The sequence below is a fragment of the Moschus berezovskii genome, chromosome 7 (genome assembly GCF_049115385.1).
Source record: "Moschus berezovskii isolate FMDL1 chromosome 7, NW_MosBer_1.0, whole genome shotgun sequence".
Taxonomy (NCBI): domain Eukaryota; kingdom Metazoa; phylum Chordata; class Mammalia; order Artiodactyla; family Moschidae; genus Moschus; species Moschus berezovskii.
In genome coordinates this window covers 110917517-110941682 of record NC_142466.1, presented here as the reverse complement: position 1 = coordinate 110941682, position 24166 = coordinate 110917517, and the positions used below count along the sequence as shown (strand labels likewise).

The following is a 24166-nucleotide window of genomic DNA, read 5'->3' as shown; positions in this document are numbered from 1 at the left end:
CAGGGCATCTTGTTTTCCTATCTGTTGAGTCATTTTGAGTGCACTGTTTTCCTCACATATGTGTTGCACATTTCCTGTTAAGTGTCTTCCTAAATATTTTCTTTCTTCTGTCACCCTTTTAAATGGGATTTCATCTCCTGATTAGCCAATCTGTGTGTGAAGGCTGTGTTCTTGAACTTGAGAACTCACTGATTCTTACAGGTCTGTGGAGCAGCCCAAAGCAGATGGGGGAGCTCGCCCAGGCCAGCTTTACTCTGATTTACCAGGAAGCCTCAGACTCGTGACATCTTTCCTCTTCCCATTATCCCAGTTTTCACTCTTCCAAAATGAAGGACTGGATAGACGTGCAGTATTTCCCAGAGTGAAGCTCCAGCCAACAGTAAATTGCGGCTTCTGTGCTTTTACTTCTTTGCCGTCCTTGTGATTGAAAAAATTGGACGTTCTTTCTCCGCTGCAGTGCACGGAGCTGGGCTGCAGGAACCCAGCCTCCCTACATAGTCTGGCCTTGTCAGACTAGACCTTTACATAAATGGAAAATGTCTCCTGCCCGTCTGCAGAAGCCGGAAGGGGCAAGGGGACTTGCTTGCCTGTTTATTTATTTGCTTGTCTATTTATGTGATTGTTTATTCACAAGTTCACTGATGTTGTCAGGCCTTGGAAGGGTGCCTCCCACGTGCCATGCAAGGGGAATGCAGTCCTCTGATCCGGAGCTCAATGCTCACAGCCCAGCATGGTCTCAAACCGTGATGAGGACTGTGGGTCTGGTGTTGCATCAAGTTCTTTTGGGTGGCGCTGGTCTCCAGTGCCTTCGCATCGTCTTAGCTGAAATGTCACATAGGCAAACACAAGTCTGGGGCTCAGCCTAGCAGTTGGACTGGGTTCAAATCCTGCTCTGGATTCAAATCCTGATGGGTGTTCCTGGGCAAGTGACTTCATTACTCTGCGCTTCACGGCCCTGGTTTAGGACAGGCTATACCCATCCATGCCTCGAGTGGTGCTTTCCTAGCGTAGAGTCAAATCGTACCAAGTAGCTGGCCTAAGCGAGGTGCTCAGGGGGTTTTGGTAGCTTTTCTTTCTCCTGAGTTTGACCTTTGTCATTGCTCTGATGTGTTTATTTGGAAGCCAGACTGCTGTGAGAAGGACTCAGCAGTGACTTCTCTGCCCTTGCTCTGACATGGACTCGGAGTGTGACCTTGGGAATGTCCTTTCCCCTCTCTGGGCCTCAGTTTTTCCACTGATGACCTGGGGTTAGAGCAGGCCTTCTTTGAGGACTGCTCGTATTCTGAAAGGGAAGCCCAGGTGACATAGTGGTGAAGAATCTGCTGCCAATGCAGGATATGCAAGGGTTGGAAAATCCCACGGCAGGCTACAGACCATGGGGTCGCAAAGAGCTGGACACGACTGAGCACAGCACCTTTTGCATTTCATTTCACGTCCTGAAAATAGTAAGCCAGGACTGACAGCGGATGCACTGGGGTGAGGAGGAGCCACAGAGCGGCGAGGATGCACCGTCTGCCGGCTCCATCCGTGGCGCCTCTGAGCGGGTTCTGCCTTGTGAGAGCCCGAACCCGAAACCAGAGAGGCAGTGTGCTGAGCTCACCCAAACCCAGCTCTTACCCCAGCGTGGTTCCTCCAGGACCCTTCTGAGCGTTTACCTTGATCTTTTTTATTGAACACAGACAAGGTTTACTGACTTCTGAACTGTTGGAAAAAACTACTGTTGTCTCATTAAAACTGCAATGCTCACTTGTACCAAAAAAATCCCAGAAATCAAGCCCATTAAAGTTTCATACCTGGTATGGAAGACCATTAAAGATTCATAATTGCAATAAAACTCTCCAGTGGAATTTGAATTTTCACTGCGGTGATGGAACAATCAGCAGAGTATTCATTGGAAGCCGCAAAATCCATTTCAATAAAATCTTGGGAAGGTGGGGAAGAAGGGCCTGAAGTCGGCTTCCTTTCTGGCCCTGGCCTGTCGAGGGTTCCACTGCTATGCGTGTCTGGAGAGGGGAGATTCCCACCCACCCAGCTCAGCACGGGAGTCGAGTTGTGGGCAGGTTTCTCCCCCGACTCCCTCTGATGTGGGAGCTTGGCCCCGCTGCCATCCTGCCCTGGGTTCTTTGGGCTCATTTGTTCCCTTGACCAAGCATGAACAGAGCACCAACTGTGTGCATGGCAGGATGCCCTGGGGCCGAGGATCATATCAGAGGTGGATGAGTAGGCTGGCTTTTCTTCAAGAAGGCGCCAGTACCGGTCACGGCAGAGGCTTGGCAGGCTGGCAGAACGTCTGCCAAATGCCAGCTCTTCTCACTTCACTTCCTGACCTCAGTCTCCTCACCTGTAAGATGGGGATATAAGTATGTGCCTTGTGGGTGTGGTCAGTACGTGTGCGTGCTGAAATGAAGGGCGGGGCAGGGGAAGAGGCAGGTGGAAAGGCAGGTGGTGTGGCTTTAAGAGACTCCGAGGAGGCAGAATCGCAAGATTTGGTTGGTGAGTGACCAAGGGGTCCTTTAAGAGTAGACATGGTTTTCAAGAATGCAGCTAACACTTATTGAGCACTTACTGTATCCTGGATTCTGTGTTACCTGCTTTGTAGTTGTTCACCCCATGAGTATTCACTGGGCACCTTGCATGTGCCAAGTGCTATTTTAGGTGCTGGGGCTACAGTGGAGAGTGCATTAGCTCATTTTTAATCCTCAGACAATGAGGTAGGCACTGATGCTTAAGCTGTTTTCCAGAGAAGGTACCTGAGTCACTGAAAGGGTAGGGAAATCGCCCAAGGTCACACAGCTGGGAAGTGGCAGCTGGAATTAGACCCGGAGGACAAGACTCCTGGATCTGTGCTCACTAACCACACAGCGGGTGGAATCTCATTTAGACGACATAACACTCTAGTGAGTGGTGGTCTTATTCTTGTTTTGAGGGAAGAAAGGCTTGGAGATGTAACATTATTTTCCCCGGGTCTCTTAGGGAGTAACAGGGAACTGTTTACCAAGGCTGGCTCACTCCCAAGCCTGACTTGAGCACTTTCCGCTGCTCCAAGAGCCTCAGACCCAGGGGAAATGAATTCCTGCTTCCTGGTGGTTGGCTGGCCAAGTTCAGGGAAAATCAGTGTCCTGTCCTTGTTAAAGTCCCTTCCCGCTCTCCACGGAGCATCCTAAACCCAAGCCTGTCACTCGATGGGCTGTGGATGATGGAGGAGTCTTTGCTCTGCCTTAAAATGAAGGGCACTCCTGCGGTCTGCCCTCCGCTCCTCCGTCACTGGTGATGAATAGGACACCCGTGGTGACAAATAAAATAAAGCCTCTTTTATTCGTTTATCCTTCCACGTCCTCCCCATCGGCGCCCGTCTGCAAGCCTAGCAATATTAGACACTCGATCACATTCTCCCTCCTCTAGCGGGTCGTGTCCTGACAGCTCTGGGCGGGTGGTGTTTCCTTGGTTAATCAGCCTCAGGGTCTGGGCTTGGCTGTTGCCTCTCTCTGTGTCCCCTGGACAGGTCCCTGCGCTGCCTGTCGGGGCAGTCTCCCCATCTGGAGGGGACCCTGGAAGGCCTGACACTCATTGCCTGTCTTTACCTTTTGCCTTGATTACCACCCCACCCCTCCACACCCCCGGCCCCTGGCTGTCTAACTCTGAGCTGGCTTTGGTGGGAAGGAGAGGAACATTCCAATGACTGAACATATAGAACTCTTGCCTGGGATTTTTGTTGCCTGGGGCAGCAGTGCGCAGTGGAGTGGGGGTGGGGGGCTGGAAGTGTGGGCTTTAGGGGACGCACTAGGTGAAGATCTTTAAACACTCCACCTGTACTTCACATCACACAAAGCAAAGGGAAAGGGGAAGTGAATGGAAGTAAGCCTGGAGAATAGGGAGGAGGAGGGTTTCTGCCACCCCTTCCCCATAAACGTCTCCTGTGTGCCAGACACTGTGCAGGGGTAAAAGTGCCTCGGGGTTAAGGGAGAATGCAAGAGAGGTTGGGCTCACATGGTGGCTCACTGTTCACATGTGACGGTGACCTTGAGCCAGCTGACATGTCGACCTGTCCCTGCCGTTTGGAAATAAAGCGAATGAAAAGCTCTCGAAAGCCTCTCTCACGTCAGGCCCTGTGCCACGTGGTCCCGCTTGCTTCTCAGCAACCTGGGGATTGCAGGCAGTCTCGTGTGCCTTGTGCAGAGCAGGAGACAGACTCGAAGTGTCCTTGAGCTGGGCAGGGCCACATGGCCACTGTGTCCTGGCTGCCTGGCTTCAGGATGATGGATATGTTTCGGCTGCACTGCGGGGACAAGACTCCAGAGCCTGCTGGCCTGGGGCTGCTGGGATCAACAGGGGAGACGCTGGATTGATTTGAAAGCGGCTGGTGAACTTTAAATGGCATTGAACATGCAGATGCCTCTTCTGACAGGGCTCGAAGGCCTTGGAAAGCTTTCCAACAAGTAGAAGGGATGAGAGAGAGCTGGACACAGAAATGGGAGTCACTCAGACTGTCTGGAGACAGCCCCATCTAGAGCTTTGGTTTGGTGACACAGACGGTAAAGAATCTGCCTGCAATGTTGGAGACCTGGGTTCAATCCCTGGGTTGGGAAGATCCCCTGGAAGAGGACAAGCATCCCACTCCAGTATTCCGGCCTGGAGAATTCCATGGACTTCTCTATGGGGTTGCAAAGAGTCAGACACGACTGAGTGACTTTCACTCCCTGAAGAAGAAAGATAGGAGAGGAGAGGAAAGAGATAGGAAGGACGAGCTCACGTACCCCCGTTAAATCGGGGTTTTCAGAGAGTGACTGGAGAAGGCAATGGCACCCCACTCCAGTACTCTTGCCTGGAAAATCCCATGGACAGAGGAGCCTGGTGGGCTGCGGTCCACAGGGTCTCAAAGAGTCAGACACGACTGAGCGACTTCACTTTCACTTTTCACTTTCAGGCATCGGAGAAGGAAATGGCAACCCACTCCAGTGTTCTTGCCTGGAGAATCCCAGGGCCAGCGGAGCCTGGTGGGCTGCCATCTTTGGGGTCGCACAGAGTCGGACACGACTGAAGCGACTTAGCAGCAGCAGCAGAGAGTAACTCCTGCTTCATGTCTGTTCCCTGGTGGATTGCACATGGTCCCCATGCTGACGCACAGATTGGGTAGGGATTTATTCAACAAGCATGTGATTAGTACAGCAGACCTTCGTTTTGCCGGATGTTAATTCTTACAAGCAAGCAGCAGTACCTGTCCACTGGTGATTCACAGGACTGAACAACTGACAGGTGCCCGGTTCAGGGCAAGGGAAGGGAACTGAAGTTTGGAAACCATAGCACTAAATCGGCTCACCCCCGCCCCCACCAAGCAGCATTGCCTCCAGAGGAGACTGATACTCCCAACCCAGCGTTGTCAGATTTAGCTAATAAAAACACGCGCCACCATATATCTGAGTTCCAGTTGAACAACGAATGCTTGATCTAGTGCACTGAGGTCCCAAGCAATATCTGGGACATTCCTCACTGCAAAGGGCCAGGTAGTTGTTTGTGCAGTTGAGTTGTTTGTCCCCCAGGTCTAGACCTGTAGGGAGGGGCTTGCTCACAAGGGATGCTCTCACTTATCTGGTCTCTCAGATGTTACTTCCTTTAATTAAACTGCTGAGATGAAATAAAGTGTGTGGGAAAGATTAAAATTGATTCCCTTAGCTTAACAAAAGCCAGAGCTATTGAGAGGGATACTTAAGCAAACAGCACTTCAGCAGATGAAGAGTGCAGCCTGGCTCCAGTTCAGAGCTGTGGGGGAGCGGGGAGCTGGGGACAGAGAGGAGAGGTGCAGCCGCTACTCAGGGAAAGCGTGAGGACCCAGAACAGTGGGCTGGCGCGGGCTGGCATCGCACTCCGCTCTCAGTAGGGCCCTAGCGCCTGCCTGCGAAGGTCTTCTTTAACACAGCTTTGTTCTCAGCATCAGGAAACACCAGCTGGGAGATAGACACACAGGGAAGAGGCAAAATCCACACCTCCTGTGCATAAGCACTTATTGAGCACTTACTGTGTGCCGAGCCTCAAATCAGACATTGGGTCTTCCCTTAAGCTCTTTACAAGGAGACGAACTGAGGCTCCCTAAGCTTCCCTGGCGGCCCTAGTGGTAAAGAACCTACCAGCAGGAGGTGTAAGAGGCATTGGTTCAATCCCTGGGTCGGGAAGATCCCCTGGAGTAGGAAACGGCAACCCACTGCAATATTCTTGCCTGGAGAGTTCCATAGACAGAGGAGCCCGGCAGGCTACAGTCTATGGGGTTGTAGAGTCGAACACGACTGAAGTGACTTAGGACACACAGGTTTTCAGGGATTTTTCAACTGGATATGGAGAGAGAAAATTGTGGATATTCTGGCGGCATTGGAAACCAGCGCTGATGACTGATGACACTGATGACTGTAGAAATTTGGAGGGCGGTCCTGGGCTAGGATTCCCTCTTTATGTGCAAGAAAACTAAGGGACACAAGTTTAATGGATTTTTGCCCCCTATTCTTAGTAACAGTAGAAAATGTGTTCCTACATGTAATTTGGAAAGTAATTTCCCGAGAAAAATTTAAATAGGCCTCTAATAATAAGCTGGTGTAACCCAAACTCCTCTCGAACCTGACCCACAGTTTTACTTTTTTTTCTGCCTTCATGGGAGGTAATAGATCTTCTGAGGTTTTGCTATAGATTTATTCCCAAGAAGCAGGACTGAAATAGCGTGAAATAAAACCCAAAACAATGAATTTTGAAACCAGGCCACTATTTGAAAGCTTTTTTTTTTTCCCTCTCTCTCCAAAAGTAACAGAAAAATACCTTAATAAAATGAATGTGTTCTTTTTATCGATTTTTAAAAAAGAAGTTTTTAGGGGGATTTGCTTGAGTTCATGTGGCATGAAAGTAGCAAAGCCAGAGAGTCTACCCAAGTCTGATGGTCTTTGAAACCTTTGACCATAGGGTTATGCCGCCTGCTGGGTCATAGGGGTCATTCAGGTTTTCAAGCCAGGAGGAATATCACAAAAGCAAAAAGCTGAGGAAACATTAACCTGGGGCCAGTTAGAAGTTAATGCGCGGAGGAGAATGCCAGCCCAGGACCCCAGGAGTGAGCAGGTGGGGACGCAGATTAGGGAACCGATGGAGGAGGAGAACGGTGAGACTTCCGGAAGAGAGAACATGCGTGTGTGCGTGTGTGTGTGCGTGCGTGTACGTGTGTGTGTGTGTGTGTGCGTGCGTGTGTGTGCGCGTGCGTGTGTGGGTGTGTGTTAGTTGCTCAGTCATGTCCTTCTCCTTGCAATCCCATGAACTGTAGCTTGCCAAGGTTTTCGGTCCATGGAATTCTCCAGGCAAGAATACTGGAGTGGGTTGCCACTGGGGATCTTCCCATCCCAGGAATCAAACCCAGGTCTCCAGCATTGGGGGGACAAAGGCAGAGTTGATGATGAGGGTGGATTTTCAGAGCTGGATGCTGCAGACAGGGCGAGGGAGGAACAGCAGAATGGGGGCTTTGAGCGCGCTGGATTTGAAACCTGACAGCAGCCCAGTAGCAGACAGCGTTAGGACCTTGGAGCCTGACTTGGGCTTCCACCCTGCTGTCCTCTTCACTAGCCTCTGTAACCACAAGCTATTTACTTAACCTCTCTGAATCTCTGTCTTTTCTCTGGTCAGATGCAGAGCAAATGATCCCTACTTGGCAGAATGCGGAGGATATTAAATAGGGAAAACTATGTAAAGCGACAAACAACGCACTTGGCATACAGTCAGCATCTGGTCAGAAGTGGCTTGAAATTTGGGGCTCCAGGCTGGTGTCATGTGTTGGCCCCCCCTGAGCTTCAGCAGAAATGGTCCTGGAGCTAGGACTGGGGGGGGACTGATGTCTGACTCTTCATTCATTGGATTAATTTTTATTGAATTCCCACTGTGTGCTGGGCCTTGGAGACAAGGTGTGGAGAGGCTGGAGGGAAAACTCACTCATAGCACAAGATGGAGCCCGCTGAGCAGCCTGAGAGCAGGAGGTCTGTCTTTCTTGGCTCCGTGTCCCAGTGCAGAGCCTGGCATGCAGGAGGTGTGCCGGAAATGTTGGGTTGGGTCGTGGAGGCAAAGATGCCATGGGCCTTCTCTGAACACATCAACACTGGAGCAAAGGGGAGACAGAAAGACTGAATTTATAACCACTTTCTATTCTGGAAACTCCCAAGTTGCCGTGAGGGGTTAAAGAATACAGGAAACTGGGGACCAGGGTTTTGGTTCTCAGGCTCATGACCACGTCTTCTTTTCTTCTCTTTTTCTTCCAAATTTGTGTTTGGCTCACCTTTTCCAAATTTTGCTTTAAAAAGCACTGGAAAACGCCCCTGGGGCTGGCCATGTGCCATCAGCAGACAGGGATGCAGGGAAGAAGGAAGAGGGACCAGAAATTATTGGTGTTATAGGGCTGCCCTTCAAGACCATGGTGGGCTGTGACCCTCAGTAGCCCCCCTCCAGTCACCCATCAATGAATGTAAAAAAAGCACCAAACCCTCTGAGTTTGAAAGCGCCCCAGCTGACCCTGCAACAGATTCCTGGACAACCCCTTCCAGTCTTGTCACATATTTATGTTTATTGGAAGGCTAGTTTTTTCTTCTTCTGTTTTTTCATCCTTTCATTAAAAATATGTTCTTCCATTACCAAATAAAATCACCTTCTTGTCCTAAAAATCCAAGTAATATATTATTCCCTTATCAATAGGCTAGTTTTCTCATTTATTGATTTCTCTTAAGTAAATTAAAATGATGTTTACGCGAAGGCAAGGTAAGAATGTGTGCTTAAGGTAACAAACTTAATGCTGTAGAATTGTAAAAGGAAAATTAATGGAACAGTGCCTTCACATCTCGTCTTCCCCCCAATTCCACCTGCATCTAGGCCTCTGAAATGGCTTTTGTTTTCTGGATAAGGAGACCCTCGGGAACCTCACAGACACACACTCAACAGTTGAGGAGGTGGCCCTTTCTAGTGACAGGGTCATGGACTGTGAGGATCCTGATTGGACAGTTGGTTCTGCCGTTGATTTGCTGTATGACATAACCTCTTTGAATCTCTTGCTGTGTGACCCTTAAGCAACCCACATAGCCTGTCTGAGCCTTGGTGACCTCCTTCCTAGGCTACCCAGGAGGAAAATTGGGATCTGGATTCTGAAGCCCCTGGCATGAGTCAGTGTCCTGCAGACAGCCCAGGTGACCGTGTTGTGTCGTGGTCTTGGCAGGTCGGGGACCAGATTCTGGAGGTGAATGGGCGGAGCTTTCTCAACATCCTGCACGACGAGGCGGTCAGGCTGCTCAAGTCATCCCAGCATCTCATCCTGACCGTGAAGGACGTCGGGAGGCTGCCCCACGCCCGCACCACTGTGGACGAGACCAAGTGGATCGCCAGTTCCCGGATCGGGGACGCTGCCGCCCACTGTGCAGGGTGCGGCCATGCTGCTCTCACTCTGAGCCCCAGGGCCCCAGGGCCGTTCCTGAAAGCCAGTAGCAGCCCCTTCCGTCCCTGCACCATGCTCTGTGCCCCGATCTGTGAAGACTGCCCCGGTTCCCTGAGCCTGAAGCCCCACCCCAGGGTCCCTCCCGTTTGTGGGGCCTGACCGTGGGCACACCCCCTTTGCTCTTCTGGCCTCAGTTTTCCTTGGAAAGCTGAACCGCAGCATCCAGTTCTCTTGCTCTTTACTAGACGTTTGGCAGATGTCGTAACTTCCTTTTTGGCCCTTCGTTGCTTTGTCTGAAAGGTGGGAATCCTAACTGCAGCCCCCATCCCTGATGCGCAGATGAGGATCCCACGAGTGACTTGCGTGAAAGGGTCTTGGGAGTCATAACGTGAGAGATAGTTGCCAGGTGGCGGCACAGCTGCTAATAACGTAAAGTGTCACCTTTGGATTTCCGTTTGAAATCTCAAACTGGCCGTGGCCCCCAGGCCGCACACACCCAGGGCATCTCTTTCTCCCTTTCTTCATCCCCTCCTTCTCTCTTCTTTTCACCTTCCCAGTGCAGTAATTTTTAAAAATTAGTTACCAACATTTAAAAAGGCATCAGGTTTCCCGTGGTGGGGGCAGACACCTGGAATTTTGGCTGCTCCTTGAAAATTAGGGATCCTGGCAGCTTGAGACCACACTTTTTTTTCATGGAAACAGACTGGAAGAGACCTGCACCTGCAAGTTGTTTCTTAGCTTCTCCAACTGCCCCGTCCTCACCCTCCCTAGGCTGGGCCACTGACCCTGAGGCCACATGGCAGTTATTGTTTAGTCTTGCCTCTGCGTGTTACCTGACGTGGCCCTATGGGGCATGAAACAACTCAGCAGACCACCTTGCCTGGCTTGAGAAGTGCCGTCCACATGGTTGGTCAGGAGTTCAGAAACTGCCCATCTGTCCAGGGCCTGATATTCCCTTGAGTGGCCCCAGTGAGCTCAGCCCGTGATTCTCCCAAAGCTTCATTCCTCTCACTGCAAAGCAGCCCATTCCCTGGCCTGTGCCTCTTCGAACTGCTCAGATATCAGGCTGAATGTGCTTGTCTTTCTTTGTAGGTTTCCCGGGGATCTCACAGCAGAAGGGACCAACAAGGTAGGCTGCTCTCTGTCTACGGGTATCTTTGGCTTCTTCCCTGGTTCCCGAGTGGGGAGCTCTGGGCCCAGCAGGATGGGCAGCCTGCCGACTGCCTGCATAGCCTCCTTCCCACACACGTGGGAAGGTCCCAGGCCACCCGGTTCCAGGCATCACCCTGGACCCTGGAGTTAGCAGCACGAACAGCACAAATCAGGTCCTCCCCCTGACAGGGGTTACACCCAGTGAAGGAGACACACATCAACGAAGAGCAAACCGTCATGCATTTCGTGTCATCAAAGATGCTCAGTGCCTTCCAAGAAAGGTGCTGGGTCTTAGGAGAGAGAACGGCAGGTGTTTAGGTGTGGGGAGGGCGAAGGGAAGAGGGCGAAGTCTCTCTGAGGTGGCAACACAGTGTCTGGGCTGTCAGCTGAACATGAAGTGGAGGTTAGTGAGATCAGCGTCTGGGCAGGAGCCGGAGCAGAGGATGCAGTCAGAGGGCACAGCACGTGCCAGGGCCCTGGGGCAGGCACCACGCATGGCTTGTTGGTGGAATCATCAGATCCCATAGGACTTAGTGAGCCATGGAAGAGGTTCGGCTGCTAAGCTGAAATGATGGGGCGCCATTGAAAGGCTTCACCAGGGGGCAACATGAGATCCGTGTTTTCACGAGGTCGCCTTAGCAGCTCTGTGAAGGCAACAGGGAGAGGCAGAGGGGACAAGCAGGGAGACCAGGTGGCCTCTTCAACACGGCTGATGGTGCTGGAGGCCATGCTGGGTGGCGTGCTGTGTGTGCAGGTCTGAGCCACATTTCAGAAATCACATTAATATTATCCCCAATGTGCCCAGAGAGAGACAGCAACCTAAACAGTGAAATGGGATCCATAATAATACTGCTTGACCCTGAATGGTCATGGGGCTCTGATGAGACGACACGAATAAAACCGCCCCCTGAGCCAGAAAAGCACTGTGCAGCTGCAGGAGACCGAGCCCAGGTACCCTGAGAACGTCCGGGAACACCTGCGGCTTTACCTGTGGGCGGAGACCTCTGAGGGACCCACCCCACCCGTCTGCAGGGTGGTAGCTGGCGCGGCTTCCGGAGCAGACCCGCACGCCCGGGACCTCTGTCTCGCTGTCTTTCAGCTGGGGTTTTACAAGGGGCCAGCCGGCTCCCAGGTGACCCTGAGCAGCCTGGGGAACCAGACGCGGGTGCTGCTGGAGGAGCAGGCGCGGCACCTGCTGACCGAGCAGGAGCGTGCCACCATGGCCTACTACCTGGAGGAGTACCGCGGCGGCAGCGTGTCGGTGGAGGCCCTCGTCATGGCCCTGTTCGAGCTGCTCAACACCCACGCCAAGGTGACCCGCGCCTCCTCGGGCATGGCGGGGCTAGAGGGGCCGGGCTTCAGCTCCCCGGGGGTTCTGCATCCTTCCCTGCCTCCCTCTGAACCCCACTCCTTTACTGAAAACCCACAAAGAGTCAGACCCAGCCTGAAGCCTGGGCAGAGACTGGTGACCGAGACAGACCCCACCCCCAAACCCCTCAGACTGTCAAGGGAACAGTCCACGTGCCTTGTGTTTGGGGTCCCAGTGTAGCAGCTTTTTATGCTGGATGTACATTTAGAACCGTCTGGATTGCTCTTACAAAGCAATGCCTGGGCCACAGCCCAGGCTGGCTACCTCCGCATGTTTCACAAGCCCCCAAATGACCAAACCGTGCTACCCTCTTTGAGAACGCTGCTCTAGTGGAGAAGCCTGTTTGAGGTTCAGAATCTGCACCAAGGAAGAAGTGATTAAATCCACTGGGAGTGGTTACCTTTGGGAAGACTTAGCAGAGGGAAGTCAGTTTGGAGAGAAGGAGGGGGAAGGAGGGGGAAGGGACAGCCCAGGGCTCTCTGTTCAGGGAGAGAAGGAGGGGGAAGGAGCGGGAAGGGACAGCCCAGGGCTCTCTGTTCAGGGACCTGGAGCCAGACGTGAAGGGTGAGATGTTAGGGAAGAAGTGAGCGGGGAGCAGGGGTGGATGATGCTGGGTTCGGCATCTGCTGCCGCTAAGTCATTTCAATCGTGTCCGACTCTGTGCGACCCCATAGACGGCAGCCCACCAGGCTCCGCTGTCCCTGGGATTCTCCAGGCAAGAACACTGGAGTGGGTTGCCATTTCCTTCTCCAATGCATGAAAGTGAAAAATGAAAGTGAAATCGCTCAGTCGTGTCCGACTCTTCGCGACCCCACGGACTGCAGCCTACCAGGCTCCTCCGTCCATGGGATTTTCCAGGCAAGACTACTGGAGTGGGGTGCCATTGCCTTCTCCGGGGCCTGGCATCTAGGTGTTTGGAATTTGTCTTAGGACAGTGGGGAGCCACGGAGGGTTAAGGAGGGGAGGGCAGTGACCAAGTTTGCACAAAGGTTGTTTGGGGTAGCAGGGGCTAGTGGTAAAGAACCCACCTGCCAATGCAGGAGACCCAAGAGATGTGTGTTCGATCCCTGGGTTGGGAAGCTCCCCTGGAGGAGGGCATGGCAACCCACTCCAGTGTTCATGCCTGGAGAGTCCCATGGACAGAGGAGCCTGGTGGCCACAGTCCATTGAGTCGGACACGACTAAAGTGACTTAGCATGCACGCCTGCATTTGGGGTGGCAGAGGGCTGTCCCGCCTGCTGGTGGAGCTCCCTGCTGAGAGCCCGGCTTGTCCCGGCCTCCAGTTCTCGCTCCTTTCTGAGGTGAGAGGCACCATCTCCCCTCAAGACCTGGACCGCTTCGACCACCTGGTGCTGAGACGGGAGATCGAGTCGATGAAGGCGCGGCAGCCCCCGGGCCCTGCAGCCGGGGACACCTACTCCACGGTCTCCTACAGTGACACGGGCTCGTCCACAGGCAGCCATGGCACCTCCACCACCGTCAGCTCTGCCAGGGTGAGCAGCCCCTGCCCCATGCCTGACTTCACAGCCAGCAAGGGAGTTAAGACCCATCTGGGTTCGAATCCAGCCCTGGGAGTCTCTGCTGGGATGTGACTCCTGGCCAGCTCTGGGCCTTCCCTCTCAGAGCCTCGGTTTCTTCACCTGTGAAAACCTCCTGATGGCTGGGTGCCTCCTGTGCGCCAGGCATGGGCTCTCGGACACAACGGAACAAGACGAATTGACCCTGCCTCAGGGACTCACAGGCTGTGGGAGGGGATGCAGGCGGGTGGGCTGGGAAACAAAGGCGAAAAACGCAGGTAATGAGACAAATGGGCTTCCTTGGTAGCTCAGACGGTAAAGAATCTGCCTTGAATGCGGGAAACCCAGGTTTAATCCCCTGGAGAAGGGAATGGCAACCCACTCCAGTATTCTTGCCTGGAGAGTTCCATGGACAGAGTAGCCTGCTGGGCTACAGTCCATGGGGTCAAAAAGAGTCAGACAGGACTGAGCGACTAACATTTTTCTTAACGAGACAAACAGAACCAGCAGTGGGTAGAACCCATGAGACATCACGCTGGTGGTCTTATTCGTGGTAATGGTCGTGGTGACTGGGATCTTCCCTGAGACACTCACTCCTGATTCTCTGGAGCCCCAGAACCCAGCCTGACTTTCTCCCAGACTCGCCAGCCCCCAGAAAGGCATCTGGACCACCTCAGAGTATGGCTCTGCCCCCAGGACTTTCAGAGGCAGATGAACCCTGGGAGGCCTTGGGGAGGAAAGGGCAGAGGAAGTGCCTTATTATCCATCGCAGGAAACAGCCAGTTACTGAGACTGATGCAGCGGGAAAATTCGGAGCTGGAGGTCCGGAGAGCCGGCTCGGCTCCGTCCTCTCGTGCCCTGCCGGTCGGTCATTCGGCACCCCTCCCCTGTGGAAGGGGGCGGGGAGGATGGGTTCTTTAACCACCGTTACTCCCAGACACTGAACTGGGTGGGATCTCTATTAGACAGTGTTGGTTGTCCTGCTGGAGGAGGAGAAGGTCAGAGGATGTGATGATGTCCACCTGTAGACACAGGTGGTCTGTGGCAGAGGTGTGCTCACAGCCACTAGGAGACAGCCCTACAGCATGCCCGCTTTATGGGCTTCAGCTCCCAATGTGGCTTTTTTTTTAAGCTCTGGGGATCTGAGCTTCTGGGGCAACTTCTATTCCTCTACCTCCTGTCCCTACCATTCTGAGTCACCTTCATCCCCCGAGTCCTCATCCTTCCTGGGGTGGCTAGGAAGCTGTTGCCTGTTCCTCCAGGCTCTGGATGATGCTACAGACCTCTTCTGGGGCAGGGTGGAGGCTGTCCCCCGCCACGGGGCTGCGTGTTTGGCGCTGATGTGGCACACACAGGTGACGAACTGGCTTCAGGCTGTGGAGCCCTGGCCCAAGGGTTCATTTCTCTCTGCATCCAGCTTCACTGAGATTGACTTAAGTATGTCCATGTGGGGCTTCAGGAGCCACGAATCACTGCTCTAAAACTTGGGGGGTTGCATACTGTAACTCTGGGATGATCCCTTCAGAAGTGAGGATGAGAGATCCAGTGGGTGGGATGGGGTGTGTTCTAGCCTGGGAGACAAGAGGCTTAGGTTTAAGCCCAGCTTCTCTGGGCCTTGGTTCACCTGTGGATAGAATGATCTGAGGTCCTTGGTGACTCTGGCCACAGAGCAGCCCGAGGCCCTGAGGGCAGGCCAGGCTGCAGGACTTGGAGGTGTATCCCCAGGAAGGGCTCAGGGCAGGGGTTCCAGCCCCAGCTCAGCGCCTGGGTCTCTCCTGTACCGGGAAAGCACTGTCCCTGGCCATCTGAGGCCCCGCTATGGCAGTTGACCCTGCCTTGTCAAAGACACCCTCCCTCCAGATTGGAACACCCTGGGAAAGGCATAGCTCTTAAAGGCTACAGGATGATTTTGAGCAGGAAGTTTGTAGGACAGATGGAAAAGGTCTCCCAGCTTCTGAAATGTGAATAACTATGAGTCTGAGTAAACTCCAGGAGTTGGTGATGGACAGGGAGGCCTGGCGTGCTGCAGTCCATGGGGTTGCAAAGAGCTGGACGTGATTGAGCGACTGAACTAAACTGATGAGTCTGAGACCCCCTAGAGAGCACAGGTGTGTCAGATCAGGACTGACCAAGGTCAGGACGAGCTCTGGGAGGTAGGTGCTAAGAGAGCGATGTGCAGGCAGGAGAGGTGGTGTGGAAACGCACACCCCTCCACAGCACCTGGCTCTCCTTCCGCACTGGGGCAGCAATGCTCCTTTCCCCAGCTTGTTGGGAGAGTAAAGGACACGTAACCTCCCAGACATGCTGCGCATGCCTGGAGGGCAGAGGAAGCCTCTGTTCTTCCCCATGTTTCCCAGCCTGGCTGGGGTAACCACCCTGTATCTGGGGCCTTGCAGGCACTTGAGGTCTTCTGGAAAGCACGGGGCTGAGGTTCTGCCATTCCCCCTCCAAATGTCATCCCGTGTTGGGCATCTTGCACAAGCACAGCCCTGGGCTTCTGTTCACAGGCGCTGAGGTTCTCTGCCATCATGGGGCCTGCACTTCCCTGGAATCCGGGTCTTCTCTGATGGAGGCTTCCAAACAAGATACTCCTTCAGGCTCTGCCTTTCAGCCACAGATGTGACCTTGGACAAGTCACTTCCCTTTGCTTAGCCTCAGTTTTCCCATCTGCCAAGTGGGAATAGTGATGCTAGCTTCAACTGCTGGAAACTCCCAGGGTTGCCCCCAGGGGGCATGACCATCTCCTGACGGCCCTTCTCAAGGACAGTGTCCTTTCTTTGTTTCCTTCTAGGAGGCAGTTAGAATGAAGCCATGCTGACTGTCCCTGTGGGGTCTTCCTCATCCCTCCCTTATTCCTGCCCAAAGCAGTCCACGTGAAGAGAAAAGGAGTTTGGGGAATGTTTGTTTTGCCTATGTGTGTCTGTGTGTGTGTTTGGGAAGGGGGTTTGCTGTGCCCACTCCATCCCTTATGTTTATTTGATGTGTTTTTCTTTTTGCCTTTTGTCCACCATTCCTTCCCAGGAGCGGCTGCTGTGGCTTATAGACCTGATGGAGGTACCGTCCTTCTTGCCGAGTGGGTCTCTGGGAATCCTTTAGCTGGGGTGGAGGCAGGGGGCTGTGGCCCTTCCCCTCACTCCTTTGTGCCTACCCCCAGCCCAGCGGGGAGACTAGGTTCTTCTTGGTGCTCTCTGTCTCTCCTGTTTGCCGGTCCATCAGGGTTTTCAGGCTCTGCAGTGGTTCAAATCCCAGCTCTGCCAGTTCCTTGCTGCGTGACCTCAGGAAATGAGTCCGCCTCCCTGAGCTCAGTTTTATAAAATGAGGATGACAGTTCTGTGCTCTGGAGCTGTCAAGAGACCTCTTGGCTTTTGCCTGTGCCACGCAGTCTGTCTGCCCGGAACGTTCTTCCCACTTCATGTGGCATGGCTATCTCTTGTATGTGCTTCAGCCCTTAGCTCACATGCCTCTTCCTCCAAGCAAACTTCCCTGATCCCCTCAAGGGGGGTGACTTTGAGTATCTGGATCCATCAGCCCCCTGGGCTTCCTGCTGTTATGGCTCCTGTGTCATTATATTTTAATAATATTTACCAGCCTAGTCACTTACCCACCTTGACCATGGGCTGCTTGAGGGCACAATTGTGTCTGGAGTCACCATCAATTCCTTAGTGCTCTGCAAAGGGCTTGGTCCATATTAATAATTTGGGCCTTTCTTAATAATAATGGTAGCTGGCATGTGTCAAGAGGCTCCATGGCACGGTGACAATGCTTTCCAAGTGTATCTTCTTTGATCCTCTCGGTAACTAGATGTGGCAAGTACTACCATGATTTCCATTTTACAGAGAAGAAAACTGAGGCTCAGGGAGAAGTGACTTGCTCAAGATTGCTCAGCTGGCGAACGGTAGGGTGTGGATTCTGGCCCAGGCCTGCTTGCCGCTGAGCTGGTGCCGTTAACACTGTGCTCTGGTTGTGATTCTTCCCTGAAGGAGCCCAACCGGGTCCTTGTTAAGCGTCATCCATCGATCAGTCTATCGATCCGTCTACCTGTTTCTACTGTCCTCCTCCTTATCTTTCTTTTGTTCTGTTAGCAAACTTCGATTGCGTGATCGCTGCATGCTATGTACGGTTTCAGTGCTGGGGATACAGTGGTGAACAACAGAGAAATCCTTTCCATTGTGGGATTTAGAGTGGAGCAGGAGTGACAGACTAAACCAGATCAAGAACTGACATACACGGTATGCTAAGTGGTGAAAAGTGCTAATGAAACAGGAAAGGGGCGTGGTCAGGAAGTGACACCTGAGTAGGACCTGAAAGAGGTTAGGACGACGGTCCTGCCCACAGCTAGGGGAAGAGCATTTCCAGTAGAGGGAACAGCAAGTGCAAAGGCTCTGAGGTGGTGCCCGGAGTGTCTGAGCAAAGTCCAGGAAGCCGAGACTGCAGCAGGAAGTGAGGGGAAAGGGCAGTGGCGGGTTAGTGCTGCGGACTTGGAGTCTGTGTCTGAGTGAGATGGGAGCTGTTGGCAAGGTGGAACAGGGGCCGACATGGTCTGACTGGTCTGCCTTAGTTGTACCTGGATGCTGCTGGTGGTTGAGAGTGGACGAGCATGGGTTTGAACCAAAGACAGGTTCATTCCCAGGCAGGTGCTAGGGAGGCTGTGCAGCCCGAGCTGCTAAGAGATGTGATTACAAGCTCTGCAGGGGCCAGTTCTTCCTGCTGCCTGGTCAGCCCTGGTCTCAGTGTCTCTTGGGAACCCCCTCCCTCCACACACGCACAGCACGTCTCAAGCTAGACCTCCCACACTGCCTGCATGTAGAGCCACAGGACAGACACCTCCTCCTGGAAGCCCCCCTGTGTGGCAATGCAGGGCACCAGACCCATCCTGGAAGTACGAGCCCACACCCTTCCTCTGCCCTATCCCCACCATGCAGTGTTGCCCTCGAGAAAGCCCCTCACCCACCACCGGCCTGTCTTCCCATCTGTACATCCCAGGCAGGCTCCCAAAGCTCCTCCAACCCTGAGAATCCTCTCTGTCGAGAGATTCTAGAAAATATTCCATGGGAGGCACTTCAAGGAATGGTTGCCCTGAGTTCCCACTACTTTCCTGTTTTTGAACAAGGGTTGCATCATTCCTCCTAAGGAACCTCTTCCTAAGGGGTCAAAATGACATTCATTTATTCCCTGCTAAGTACCCAGCATTGGAGGAGGAAATGGCAACCCACTCCAGTGTTCTTGCCTGGAGAATCCCAGGTATGGAAGCGCCTGGTGGGTTGCTGTCTATGGGGTTGCACAGAGTCGGACACAACTGAAGTGACTTAGCAGCAGCAGCAGCAAGTACCCAGCACTAACCCACAAAACCAGTGTGTATGAGTGAGCTTTTGCTGTAAAGATGCTGAGTAAGAAACAACCCCCACAATCTAGGTGGGCATCGGCTCACACCATTTCTTGCTCACGTACAAAAATTCTTTCCCCCGGGGAGCACACGTATGTTTCACGTCTTCATTAATATGCCCGCCCTGTTGCTTTGCCCTCTTCCTGAGTGTTTTCTTTGGTGGACCCCACCAGCTGGGACCTCAGCTTTCTCCTGTGTCCCCAGTGCCAGCCCAGGGCGTGGGACAGGGTGGAGGCCAAGGAAATGCGAAGCAGAAACTGAAATGAAACCTCATTCCCTGGTCACTCAGGATCATGTTCTCCCATTCCAGACTCCTGAACAGTTACCTCCTCTGTCATAGGAAACTGTCCTCTGCTCTGGCGCTCAGATGGGCAGGGTGGCAGGCACCTGGCTCTTGTGACCCGGATGCCCCAGACGGTTGCCCCAGTTGGAGCCAGTTCCCATTTAGCTCAGAGTCCCTGGGTTATGCTGCACGGTTATCCATCCCAGGTTCAACACGGCTCATTCTGCAGCCGTTTTCCCTCAAACCAGACACAATCGATCAGAGGAAATCAGATGCAGCCTCCCGCTTCAACAAATTGTGTTTAGTTTCCATTTGTCTGATAGAGAGTCAGCCCTGGGAGTTTTCTGCCGCCTCCAGACAGTATCATCACACTCCCATAAAGATGTCGGCCAGGAGAGCTTTGCAAAAGAAGAAAGGGCTGCCTGACATTTCTTGAATTCCTCATCTGGTACGAGCAGGCCTGAGGCAGAGGGCCTTAAATGCATAGGCTCTGGAATTTCACACACCAGGGTTGGCTCTCCCAACTGGTAGCTGTGTCACCTTGGGCAGGTGACTTAAGCTTTTGAAGCCTCAGCTTCTGCATCTGTACAATGGGCTGATAAGACCAGCCATCTGTGGGTTGCTGTGGAGATCAAGTGAGATCCAGGGTGGGCTTTCAGGTGTGGAATACTCAGGAGATGGTTCTGTTGATACTCTAAAGGCCAGCAGGGACTTCCCTGGTGGTCCAGGGGCTAAGACTCCAAGCTCCCAATGCAGCAGGCCTGGGTTTGACACTTGTCAGGGAACTAGATCCCACATTGCTGCAACTTAGAGTCCGCATGCTGCAAGTCAAGATCCCACATGCCTCAACTAAGACCCAGCTCAGCAAAAGAAAAGAAGGAAGGAAGGAAATTAAGGCTGGCAAAGGGCACTGCAGAGGAAAAGGGGTTGAGAGGCCAAGGCCAACCTTGTGCCCACCGGGTAGATGACATTGAGGTTAGGGTGCAGTGGAACTTGCCCTGCTGAGGGCCTTAACCAGAGCCCTTTTCCTCCTGGATTTGAGAAGTTTTGCCCTCCAGGCCCCTCATGCGTCTAGAAAGGGGCTTTCCAGTCTTGTCAAAGGATCCTTGGGGTGGGGTCGCTGCCTCTAAAGGCCATTGCCATCTTCCCTGCAATAAGGCCAGAAGCGGGTGCGGGTGTGGCTGTCAGCACTTGGTAGCGCCAGCTTCTTCCCCTTGGCCTCCATGCCTTCCTGCTTATCTGGGGCCAGAGGAGGATGGGGAAGCGCTGGCCTGTTTCGGCTGCCTCCTGCTACTGAGACCCCTGACTGTCAAAGCACCCCTTCCCAGAAAGAGAGAATAAGCGATGAGAGACTGACATCCCACCTACTGCATCGGCCTCTGGTCCAGCCTGGTTGGGTTAGCTCCTCTGCTGGGCAGGCCCCTCCCTAATAGGGGAGCAGGAAGGAGCCCATCTGTGGGGCCCAGTCACTCTCTTGCTCCTTATTTATATGATATCAACTTTAAAAATATTCACAGCCTAGAAGTTGAGAGTTGTGTTTTATTTGGTGGACAGAACTGAGGACATAACATCTCAGAAAACTCAAGAGACTGCTCCGAAGAGGCCAGGGCCAGAGGAGCCAGGATATATAGGAGTTTTTGCAACAAAAATCAGGTAGTCAGACCCTCAAGAGATTACTCTTCATTAAAGAAAACCAGGTATCTCAAGGAATTTAACGCCTTTCTGTATATGGGAAGATGCAAGAGTCTGTGCCCACTGAAATCATTCCTTTGATGTGCACCTCAGCCCTCTGGGGCCAGTATCCTGTCTTTTCTCATCCTGAGTTCCCTCAGGGCTCACAGCGCTAATGTGATGACTTGATGGCGCTGCACCCTTTATCCGCTGCTATGGCAGCAACGTGTTCATTCACACAGATACGCTCTCTGTAGCCCCTCTCCAAGGAGGCTGCCCCGTCCACAGACAGGGACATAGTAAAGCTGGAATTAGTCTTTTCCCTTGAGTAGAACATACCGTTCCCTTCTGAGAGGCCTCAGCAATGCCCCTTACCTGCCCAGAACCATAGATTCACCAGAGGATGCTAGTAACCCTCCGGGTGGTATGGCTTTGCCTTGGCCTATGTCTGAAATAAAGACCCTTCGTCCAAGCCGGTGCATTGAGGAGCATCCTCCCCTCTGTGTGGGGACTGGGGGTGCTGGGAGCTGCTTCCAGAAAACAGAACCAAGTCCATGGAGGTCAGAGCCTGCTGGAACACGGCCAGCCCCCGCTCCCCTTGGAGCCTGCGTTTTCCAAGCGCCCACCTAGGAGAGCCAGACTAAACACTGATTTAGGACTGGTGGGGGGGGGGGTCAACTTTTCTGTGCCACGCACCCCTCTGGCAGGCTGGCAAAGCCCTGGGGACCTTTCTCAGAGTAACAGTTTTAAATGTTTAAAAAGAAAGCATGTAGAATGGCACAGGAAACATCATAAAATGCTGTTTTCAAAGATGGGAAGAAATATTGAAAGGTATGCTTTTTTTCTTAGCATGCCCCATAACGAGGTCTGACGGCAGGTCGGTAACAGCTGCAATTATGAGGCCGTGATGAGCATAAATGGGACTTTGCAGCATCTGCAATGTGATACGAAAGAGCACTGCTGATTCCACAAGGCTGTGTTGCCTCCACTCCTAATGGAAGGAGATGCTACATTTCAGTTAGTGGTTAATGAAAATAAAGGATGCAGGGCTTTCCCCCAGCCAAGTTCACCGGCCTCTGACTCCTTCCTGTAGCCCTGCTTTCTAACACCTGTCCTGAGGGCTCTTCTGGGCCTGACCTGGAGATTCTGGCTCACGCCCTCTGTCTGCTGAATGACATCCTTTTCTGAAGAGCGTTGGGAGGGAGATGCATCAAAGGGGTAGAAGGAAGCATGGGCTGTCCCTCGTCTCAGGAGGACTCTGTGCACTGGCTTCCCTGGGGCCTTTCTGCTTCTGTGCTTTGGTGGCCGAACATGGTAGCAGGAGTGGGCCAGCTGCTCAAAGATCCCGTGCCTGTTCCTATGGCCTCAGCCTGGTCGGTGAGCGCGGGCTCCCAGCCTTCTGTGAGTGCAGGGATCGTTCCTCTCCCTGTCCTGTCTTCTGCCCTTCCCTCCAGCATCCATACTTCCACCCCAGCCGGTGCTCAGTCTCCTCCAGCACGGCCAGCACTCCGGGGTCCGCCCCTTCACTCTGGGTAGCCCCCCCTGCCCCCAAGAACGCCAGGACTCTCCGGCTCCCCCGGCTGCAGCCACTCCTGCCCCACCACTGCCCACACCGTGGCTGGGCCGACAAGCTCCCCTTCTCCAGCTCCTGCAGGGCCGCTGCCTCTGGCTTTCCCTGCTCGTCCTCCCTTTGTCCTCCTCCTCTTGGCCTTTTCTCCCCGTCTCCTCCCTTCTCTTGTCCCCTCTGACGCTCACTCCCCCTTCTCTAGTTTGTCTCTCTCCCACAGCCCTCTTCTGCAGCGGCCCCCCGCTGCTACCTTCCAGAAGCCTCTGACTCCCCGCCTCAGTTTTCCGGAGATGTGACTCCCCGCCTCAGTTTTCGGGAGACGAGAGAGGAGGGCACTCCCAGCCTCGGGCCTCTGGTGCATTTGGCAGGGGTGGGGGGCAGAGGTGTGGGGAGCCTGTTGTCCAGACTTCAGAGTAAAGAAGCCAGAAGAACAAAGAGCTGAAAATAGCACCTTTATGTAAGAGCCCTCCCCTTGTAATGAGAGGGCGGGGTAGTGGAGCCCGGGAGATGGGCTGGTGGGGAGGGGAGAGAGAAGGCAGGAGGGCGGTGGGGAGCAGAGAGCCTCCTTCTGCTGGGGTGGTACCTGGACCACCCAAAGCCTTTGGGGCCTCCGTTTCCAGAACCATGAGTCCACCTGGCAGAGGCCAGCTCGGGTGATGGCCCCTTGTGACTTCATTTCATTTTTGTCCCACAGTGTGCCCAAACCAGACCCTGGAATATCTAGAGCCCTGATTGGGCCAACTCAGACAAAAAAGGAAAAATAAAAGAGTTCTCTCTGAAAGGGAGGGGATTTCCTGAACCGCCACAGATTTGAGGAGGAAGGGGATGAGGGAGCCACCACCGCAGGTCCTGAGGGCATCCTGGCTCTTGTGGGAAGTCATCTGGATGACAGACTCAGACCTTGAATAGGGTTCAGCTTTCTGCTCTGTCCTTGCTATGTGACCTTGGGCAAGTGGCCTTCTGTCTCTGAGCCTCAGTCACCTCAGCTGTAGAACTGATGAAAAAGGGTCCCACCTGGCAGGATGAGCTGCCAGACCTAAACTCTCAACTGGCTTCCGTGGGTGCAGGAGGAGCCCCCCACTCCCCACCAAGCAGCTGGGGCTGAGAGGGGGATAGGAAGGAGGCCAAGATGCTTCCGCCGGCTCCTGCATGAGCTCTGACCTTGATCCTCTTCTCAAAGCCTGTCCCGGAAGCGTTTCTGCTGACGCATCCCCCCGATTCTTAGCCTGCTGTCTGCAGCTATTTCAGACGCACAAGGAACATGGCTCGGGGACTTGGGGCTCCTGAGCGTCTGGATTCGGCAGATGGAGTCTGGCAGGGCTGGGCTCCAACCCGTCTGCCGTTTGCTCCACTTCAGGCCTTTCTCCCAGGGCTGGATGTCTGTCTACACTCCACCCTCACCCTCCCACCCGTCCATCCCTGCCTCCCGTCTTGGCTCCAGGATGCCATTAATAGCAGGGAGTGACTGAGATCAGGGACCATCGATGGCCGTGTTCTCTCTTGTTTCAGAGAGGGTCCTCCTCCTGGAGTCCCTTGGTTCTTACAGCATCTAATTCTGGGGTCCTGCTAAGGTCACATGGGCTTTGGGGTCACCCTGATGTGGGTTAGAAACCTAATCTGCTGTAGAATAGTCCCATTGCCTTGGACAAGTCACTGCTCTCTCTGAGCTTAAGTGTAAAAATTGTGAGCCGGGACAATCAGAGTGCCTACCTTACAGGGTCATAAGGAGAATCATTGAGACCATGAAAATAAAATGCCCAGCAGGGGTCTAGCGTGCAGCCAGGCCCTCCA

The 24166-nt window shown here is 53.4% G+C and overlaps 1 protein-coding gene across 2 annotated transcripts in view; it reads left to right on the top strand.

Annotated features, from left to right (window-relative positions):
• WHRN (whirlin) overlaps positions 1–24166 on the top strand; it is an 88988-nt gene that overhangs the window by 55430 nt on the left and 9392 nt on the right. The window contains exons 4-8 of one of the 2 annotated variants that reach the window (XM_055427679.2): positions 9218–9420; positions 10526–10562; positions 11685–11897; positions 13238–13447; positions 16493–16525. In XM_055427679.2, the coding sequence (XP_055283654.1) occupies positions 9218–9420; positions 10526–10562; positions 11685–11897; positions 13238–13447; positions 16493–16525 (696 nt within the window). The remainder of the gene's footprint in view (positions 1–9217; positions 9421–10525; positions 10563–11684; positions 11898–13237; positions 13448–16492; positions 16526–24166) is intronic. The other variant, XM_055427681.2, reaches the window with a different exon arrangement.